The 9,070-nt window shown below is 41.6% G+C and overlaps 1 protein-coding gene across 1 annotated transcript; it reads left to right on the top strand.

The window, feature by feature from the left end:
- Positions 1-4,607: 4,607 nt before the first annotated feature.
- On the top strand, positions 4,608-8,642 carry LOC122047474 (ADP,ATP carrier protein 2, chloroplastic-like). Its single transcript, XM_042608802.1, has 6 exons — positions 4,608-4,708; positions 4,804-5,646; positions 6,243-6,509; positions 6,598-6,741; positions 6,809-7,156; positions 7,980-8,642. Exons 2-6 carry the CDS (start codon positions 4,831-4,833, stop codon positions 8,376-8,378), a joined length of 1,974 nt encoding a protein of 657 aa, XP_042464736.1. The 5' UTR covers positions 4,608-4,708; positions 4,804-4,830; the 3' UTR covers positions 8,379-8,642.
- Positions 8,643-9,070: the final 428 nt, after the last annotated feature.

Here is a 9,070-nt window from a genome sequence, read left to right on the forward strand (position 1 = left end):
AGGCAAAAATCCTAGGGGGTGGTAACCCTAGGTGGAAAGTCCTGGTGTCGCGGACCAGGTGAAAGACTGGACTAGCCGGGAAGCGGATGTCCAGCAGGAAGTCCGGAAGCGTCGAGTGCTAAGCAAAAGTCCAGTCAATCTGGAGGATCGACTGGCAACAGGTAAATCTCCTGAGTGGAGTAGGTGAGAACGCGTTCCCCGTAGAGGGAACAGTAGGCGTCGGGTCAACCTAGGATTTCCGGTTGGAAATCTGAAGTCAGACTCGGACAGTCCGAAGACTGTCAATTCTTCTTTACAATGTTTTATCTTATTCTAACACTGTCTTGCAGGGGATTTTGCTCGGACTAACCTTTGTTTGCAGGTGAGGAACCTGCTGGAAAAAGGCTGTCCGGGCGCCCGGGATGGATCCGGGCGCCCGGGACCAAACTTTATCCCTGCCGCGACTTCGCCACGTGGAGCATCCTGGTTGGTTGGCCACGTCACACTCCAGGCGCCCGGAACTTCATATAAAAGAAGGGTCGAGGTGTAGCTTCAGAATAACAATCTTCTAAGCAATCTCTCTGCGACAAGCTGCTAACGACTCGATCCAGAAAGTGCTGCAACGATACCCCGACAACCCGGAGCTTCAGATTTAGTTTTTGTTGTCGGTATAATCTGTTTACTGCTTTGAATTGTAATTAGTCTGTAATATTTTTATCGTGCTTATAGTTGTTGCCCACGGAAAGCGATCAAGGATCGCGGGCCTTCGAGTAGGAGTCGCCTTAGGCTCCGAACGAAGTAAATCTCCTTGTCTCTCTGTGTTTGTTATTTCTTCATTCCGCTGCGCTTTTACTCATTTGTTTTACGATTCGAAAGAAATAGCCACGAACGCTATTCACCCCCCCCCCTCTAGCGTGGTCTCGATCCAACACAACGTCGCCCTCAAAGCCTAGAGTGACGAACCAGAATCAGAATCCTCTCTCGACGACGAGGAAATGATAATGATGGTAAAAAGATTCAAGAAACTTTGTAAATTTAGATCTACTAACCATCCACAGGGAAAGAAGAAAAGAACGATCCGCTGCTACCACTGCGACGAAGAAGGGCACGTTAAGGACAACTGCCCCAAGCTGAACAAGGAAAAGGGTAAGAAGCCTATTTAAAAGCGAAAGGCCCTAAAGGTGACGTGGGACGATACGTCGTCCGAATCAGAAGTCGAAGCATTCTCCGGACTCGCACTGATGGCGAGTCATCAAGACGACGACTGCAGTTCAAGCTCTTCCGAGATGAACATCGAGAGCATCGATGAAGGGGGAGCTTCGTCAGAAGAAAGCAGCAATTCAGGGGGAGACACGGACAACAAACTCAACAAGGTAAGTCAGGTACGTTCTCTTCCTCCCGATAAACTTTTTAAATTAGTTAAGTTATTAACTAAAGACTGCCGTAAATTAGAAAAGGAAATAAAAAATTTAAAAATAATTTGAGCTAAATCCTGCCTTTAGAAGAGTTAGATAAATCAAAATTAGAAAATGAAAAATTGAAATTAGAAAATCAAAATTTGAAAATTCAAATATTTTAAAAAATTATGCATGTTCATCTAAAACCAATTTTAGAAGATTTAATAATTTAAATTGGTACTTTAAATATCACCCGAGATAAATTAAAAATATTTCAAGAAAATATGTCCCTAAAAAAAAATTTTTAATTAATCCAGTAGGTTGGAAGCTATATTGGGTTCCTAAATCATGCTTAAACTAAATTTTAAAAATTAAAATTATCGCTTTAAGTGAGAAAATTAAACAAAGAATTTCTTTATGAGTCTTTGTCAAGGAAGTGGTTGTTGCTCTAATAACCAAGAAGGCCTAGTGCCTCGCCACGACCTGGAAGTCAAAATATTGAAATAAATGTTTAATTAACTTGCTAATGAAGCATTAATACAAGAATTAACTAGTGCTTTAAAAAGGTTATTCAAAAAATTTTATTTCAATTTAAAAATTTATTTACTTAGAAACTTTTTTAATTGCCTAAGTCATTTTTTTTAAATGTGCTTAAAAATTCTTTAAAAAAAATTTTAAGTTAGAAATTTTTTTAATTTCAAAAATTTGTTACTTAGGATTTTTTTACTTAGAAAAATTCTCAAAATTTTTTTTTCCTAAGTTAAAAACTTTTTCCTGAAACTAGAAATCTCAGCTTAAATTACTTAGAAAAATTTTCTAAATTTCTTAAAAACTTAAAACTTTTTTAGAAATATTTATTCTAAGTCTTTAACCCTTAGATTGTTTTTCTTGGAACCCCATTTTTTGTGATCAAAGGGGGAGAAAGGAAAGTATAAGTCTAGGGGGAGGTAGATAGATTTAATTTTTTTTTATCTTGTCTATCTTTTTGCCCTTAAATTGAAAATTAAGTTAATTTACTTAATTTTATTTAATGTCTATTTTAACCCTAGCTTAACTTGGGTTGATCACACCAAAAAGTGGAAGATTGTTGGAACTACAAGGTTGTTTTGGTGTGATCAACAAGTTAAGTTAGGTTCTGTGTTGTTCTAACCTTGTGTCTAAGTGTGCAGGAGCTTAGGAACACAGGTAGTCGAGCGGAAGACGCAGCTAGCGAGAAGGACGGCAATCCGAGGGATGAGGTGCTGCGGAAGAGTACACCGGCGGATGAGAAGGAAGCGTGCGGTGGTTCCGAGGGACGAAAGCCGGAGCGGAAGATTGCTCAGGGAGCAAGAGATGCAGCTAGCGAGAAGGACGGCACGCGGTGCGTCCGAGGGACTAAGACTACGGATGAGTACGCCGGCGGACGAAAAGGAAACACCCAGCGATTCCGAGGGACGAGAAGCCGGAGGAAAGCCCGCTCGAGAAGACCGGAAGTTGGATTCGGGTGAGCCCATTTCCGGATCGAAGAGATCATCCAAGCAAACGGATCCGGAGTAGAAGATCCGGAATGAGCCGAACCGAACTGGAGCAGAGGTCCCGGACGAAAAAGTCAACCGCTGTTGACTTTTAGGCTCAGGGGCGCCCGGAGCTGTCCGGGGCGCCCGGAGCTGTCCGGGGCGCCCGGAGCAGCCCGGGGCACCCGGACCCGATCTGAACGTTGGGGATAAAGTTTTATCCCCTTAGGGCGCCCGGAACCCCTTCCAGGCGCCTCGACCAAGACTATAAATATAGCCTTGGTCCAGAAGTTCTTCATCAATTCAGAACAACTCATTGTAACAACACTTGTACGCTCTCTCTAGTTGTGCTCTTCACTGCTGTAAAAAGGCTTCTCCGCCATAAGGAGATAATAGTACGATATCTTTTTTGGATTAACAACCTCCCCGGTTGTAACCAAGTCAACTCTCTGTGAGCCTTTTACTTTCTGTTTTCTGTTTACTTTATTTGATGCAAGTGTTCTGTTGAAAGTTCGAGAAGGGTTTTTTATTTTATTTTACAGGGCTATTCAACCCCCCCTTATAGCCGGCCCAACGGTCCTACATTGCCGCCAACGACCGTCGCCAGCAACCGGCGACGACGACGGCCGTCGGCGGCGCCGGCTGGCGGTGACCGCCAACGGCGACGGCCGATGGCAGTGGGTGACGGCTTGTGGCGGCGGCGACAGACGCTAGGCGGCAAACGCCTAACGGCGAACGGTTGGCGGCGGCGGCGGCGGACGGTCGGCGACGGCAGTGGACGGTCGGCGGCGATGGCGGACGGTCGGCGGTGGCGGACGGCCACCAGCGGAGGGCGATGGCGGGCGCGGTGGACTAGGGGTATATTCGGTATTTAAATTTTGGTTAAACGATAACCTCGTAATGTAATCAGATTACATAATATTTACTTTGCAATCCAGATTACAAAACTTGACTATCTTTTGTAATCCAGATTATATTACATTACAAGTTTAAAATTAAACCAAATAAAATAATCAACCTTTTAATATAATCCTGATTATATTATAAGACAGATTACATTCTTACCGAACGTAATCTAAATTTTTTAGTGTGAGGCAAGAGGGGCAAATGATACTAACACGCTCTATCGTGTAAGAAAGGGTCAAAGGGCCTAGTCACCCGAAGCTACTGGCGCTTTCAAAAGCTAAGCTCTTATCTTTGGCGACCAAGGAAGGACACACGCCCTTTTGGAATAGGGACTCTTAATATTTTACTATCTTGCTAGGATGAATATGGCTTAATACTTCTACTGATATTTCTTTACTTTAAATCTCTTTGAATCTTTTAAGGGCTTCAAATTCATGTCTATCCATAAAAGTTTTAAAGTAATCGAAATCTTCACATGCTTGTGAGTAGGTCCACCCTTTTACTAAAGAGTGACTTAGTCATCCTGAATCACCAATTTTATATGATTTTCAATTAAATATTTTTAAATATCTTACCCGCTCCGATAGAAGAGGATTAATTTATAATTAATTAAAGAGATAATTATTATTAATTTAACTTATTATATTTTTAAATAATAAAAATAATAATAGTTTCATCAATTTATTTAAACTATTATGTTTTCTTACTTTATCTTTTTGATGAATGAAAATATCGTCCAGAGTAAAAAATAATAATAAATAAATAAATAAAAACAAATCTAAAGCTCTTTCTTTACCCGTTGAAATCGGATCAAACGCAGACGCGACGAGGAAGCCTTCAAAGGAACAAGCGCATGCCCTGCGTCCACGGATCAATTTCGGGAAGAACCAGCGATAAAGAGGGAAAAAATTACTGTTTTGTAACCATTCAGAGGTAGGTCCATCTCAATTGGATTCTGTTTAAATCTCCTTTACCACTTGCAAATCTGCTCTCTCCTCGCTCGTTATCGGCACTGCGTATCTACTCAGATATCCCTTGGCACCTCGCTCGGAATCATGGAGAGAGTTATCTCAGCGCAGGGCCTCCTTTCCCTCCCTTCCGCGCCGCAAGCTCGCACCTTCCACCAACCCCTCCGCCGGAGGTTTCCCTTCGCCGCCGCCGGTTTCGCCTCCCCGATCTTCAGGGCGCGGTCGCCGAGCCACGCTGTCCACGGCTTCGACTCTGGGGAGAAAATCCCATCGCCTCTGGTGCTGAGAGCTGTCTTCGACCCCCAAAGGCGGCTCCTTTCCTCTCCGCTTTATGGGAATCCGAGGAAAGGTCCGACCTTTAGCGCCGGGGCGGCGGTTCCGGCCGGAGGCGCTGGATTCGCGGAGGGCGAGGCGGAGAAGCCTAAGTTTCTGGGTGTCGAAATCACAACCCTGAAGAAGATAGTTCCTTTGGGGATTATGTTCTTTTGTATTCTTTTCAATTATACCATTCTCAGGGACACCAAGGATGTGCTCGTAGTGACGGCCAAGGGGAGCAGCGCCGAGATCATACCTTTCTTGAAGACCTGGGTGAACCTGCCGATGGCCATCGGGTTCATGCTCTTGTACACTAAGCTGTCTAACGTGCTGTCGAAGGAGGCTCTCTTCTACACCGTGATCTTTCCCTTCATAGCCTTTTTTGGGGCGTTTGCCTTTTTGCTGTATCCTCTGCGAGATGTCATCCATCCCACGGCGCTTGCCGACAGGCTCCTGGCGGCGCTCGGTCCGAGTTTCCTTGGCCCCGTTGCAATTTTGAGGATTTGGAGCTTCTGCCTCTTCTATGTCATGGCAGAGCTGTGGGGAAGTGTTGTCATCTCCGTCCTCTTCTGGGGGTTTGCCAATCAGGTGATATGTGATTTCTTCGTGGAATTGTTTTGATTGTTTCCTTAATTTTATTATTTAACATTGAGTATGTTCCTTGGTATACATGTGTTACTTCGAATATGTGATCGATCAGTTCAATTCAGTCCATGTAAAAGCAGAAGGTTTCTTTTGTGACTCTGCAATTAACCATTTACCCGACAAGCATAGTTATGAGAAATGTCCCAATTTCTATCTGTGAGAGATTGAATACATCACTGTTATAGTATCATGTTAGCATTTGATTACCAACTTATTGCAAAAGTGTAAGTTGTTAAGCATCGCTAATACTAGTTGTGTTTAATGATTTCCCTCAGTTTTCCATTTTTTAATTAATTCTTTATGGGTCAAATTAACATGCATCAATTGAGCGAGTTGATTGGTGTAATGTTCATCAAGAAGTACATTCAAAATGGCAGACTTTGCTTGTTTGTGGATAAAAGAACATGTCTAACTTTTTCATTTAAGATTCACTGGTTTATGTTTGCATGGTTTGTAATGTATTCTAAACTCCATAATCCTAATGTTGCTATTTTCTCCATGATTTATCAGCAGATATAAAACTTACTTTTTTTTTGCAGATTACTACTGTTGCGGAAGCCAAAGAATTCTACCCGTTGTTTGGACTTGGGGCCAATATTGCCCTCATCTTCTCTGGAAGAACAGTTAAATACTTCTCTAATCTACGTAAGAATTTGGGACCGGGGGTTGATGGTTGGGCGATTTCACTCAAAGGAATGATGAGCATTGTTGTGCTTCTTGGATTTGTAATTTCTGGAATCTATTGGGGTGTGAACAAATTTGTAGTGAATGACCCATCTCTTCCAAGATCAAACCGCAAGAAGAAGGTTTGCTTCGGAGATAATATAGGACCATGTTTACTTTTGCATATTTTGTTCTGACATTGATTTTTAACATTGATTATGTGTTGTGTAGGAAAAGCCAAAGCTAGGCATGAATGAGAGCCTGAAGGTTTTGTTGTCCTCTCGATATGTGAGGGATCTAGCGACTTTAGTGGTTGCTTATGGTATAAGCATTAACCTAGTAGAAGTCACATGGAAATCAAAGCTCAAAGCGCAGGTAACCTTTTTCTGTAAGAGTCATGTCAAATTTCTTAAAATTTATCTCTGGGTACCTTTTTTGGCAGTTTCCGAGTCCAAATGAGTATTCATCTTTCATGGGTGATTTCTCCACCGCGACTGGTATTGCAACATTTACAATGATGTTGGTAGGGAGGTGGATTCTCCGAAAGTTTGGTTGGGGGGTGGCAGCCATGATTACTCCCACAGTTCTGCTTCTAACAGGAGTAGGGTTCTTCTCACTGATCTTGTTTAGCGGGCCTTTGACTCCTCTATTGGGAAGTATGGGTATTACTCCTCTGCTTGCTGCTGTTTATGTGGGTGCATTACAGAATATTTTCAGTAAGAGTGCAAAATACAGCTTGTTTGATCCTTGCAAAGAAATGGCTTACATTCCTTTGGATGAAGAGATGAAGGTCAGTGTTCTCTCCTTCATTTTCCCTCTATGAACACTACATCAAATTTAGAAATAGGTCCAATCATTGTGATTTTTTATTTAAAAGAGCTATGGTAACCTTGCTGTATCGGTTTAGAATGGTGTGTTACCAAAATTCTCTGTTTACGAAAGATTTTACTTTAATCGGTTAGTTTCTTGTTCTGGTTAGCAAAGTTGTTAGTATTGGAGTAAACAGTCAGTTCAAAAAAACTCATGATGACATACTTTTTAGGCTAAACCTTATAGCTAACAAAGAAGTCTGTTCTAGTACCTGTTCATTCTTCTTTTCAGTGCCGACGTATTGTATCTAGCCATAGTTTTAGTTTTCATGCCATAAACTGACAAAGTAAGGTTTTGCATAAACGGTTGATTCTTCTCTACTATTTAGTTTGTTCAAAAACTTTTAGCATCTCATCTATACCATACTAATCGACTATTCAATGTTAGAATTGCATCAGCCACATATTCAAGACGAAATAACACTAATGATCCTTGCTCGATAATCCATTGAATAATATTCTTGGGGTTTCAGGAAAGAGTATATTGTACGGAACCTTACTTGCATTGTAAAAGATTGTTTTCATGACTTGAACCCGTGACTATCAGGTCACATGACAATAACTTTAGCATCTATATTGAAAAATAGATTAGTTTGTTACTACTATATCATCAGTACCTTTCAATATCACAAAATAGCTGTTATTATCGAGTTTTTCATATTTCTTCTTTCTTGATCAAATGCTTCCATGTTCAATTTACTAATGTAGTTATTCCTCGTTTCCTTTTTTTCGAATAAACCACAGGTTAAAGGAAAGGCAGCTATTGATGTTGTCTGCAACCCCTTAGGGAAGTCGGGTGGCGCCCTGATCCAGCAATTTATGATTTTGACATTTGGCTCGCTAGCTAACTCGACTCCGTACCTTGGAGGAATTCTTCTAGCGATCGTTCTTGCATGGATAGGTGCTGCCAGATCCCTGGACTCCCAGTTCTCTCCCTTGGCTAAGGAGCTGCTCGAGAAGGAGAAACTGCTGAAAGAAAAGTCTAATGCTTCTCCAATCGAAGCAACAAAAGAAGAAACTGAAGAGTTGCTCGCAGTTGAATCTGCATCGGGCGAGAAGTTATCAAACGGGTCACCTTTGAATCGAAAATCAGCCCTGGAATCTGAGGCTACCTCGGAAACCTTCGGCAAACATGGACAGTGAAATTACCTGACCTAGTAAATATTACAAGGATGCTCTAGTAAACTAGATTACAGTCTTGCATCATATAGCAATAACATGAAGAAGGCACTTGAGAAAACTACTTCTCCTCGCCTGTTTTGGTAAGACCCGGGACCTATTTCAACATTTTATCGCACCTGAGTGTGAATGTTTGTTCGCAAATATTAGCTCTTTGAGAACTATGTCAGTTACTCTACTGATTCATGTTTTACAATATATCCAAATATTACTCGCCTTCATTCCTTAGCTCTTCGAGTATGAGTGTCTAACTTGGCAGCAAAGATTTAAGCCAGGAGATTGAAAGTTAAACTTGGTTCTTAATTATTTCTTATCGTTTTCTTGAGCGAAAGGATGGTAACCATAACAATCAGTCCATTACATAGTAGGTTCATATTGGAGTAGATGATGAATTTAGATCAAGAAGTTCGACTTCAATCCTCTCTGAAGCGCGCGGCAATGGTTGAATGGAACCGGCTTCCATCATCCTCGAGCTTTGGTGCCACCCTTCTCCATGATTACTTTCCTTTGATCATCGCAAGCCACTTCCATATGTAGTGTATAAGTTGATCTCTGAATGAATTCAATCTGGGGAGACTAGGAACATCTTAGATTATCCAAAAAAAAAAAATAGACCCCTAAGGTATTGTTTCTTTTAAATTTACTTATCATCCAAA

The sequence above is a fragment of the Zingiber officinale genome, chromosome 2B (assembly GCF_018446385.1).
Source record: "Zingiber officinale cultivar Zhangliang chromosome 2B, Zo_v1.1, whole genome shotgun sequence".
Classification (NCBI taxonomy): Eukaryota; Viridiplantae; Streptophyta; class Magnoliopsida; order Zingiberales; family Zingiberaceae; genus Zingiber; species Zingiber officinale.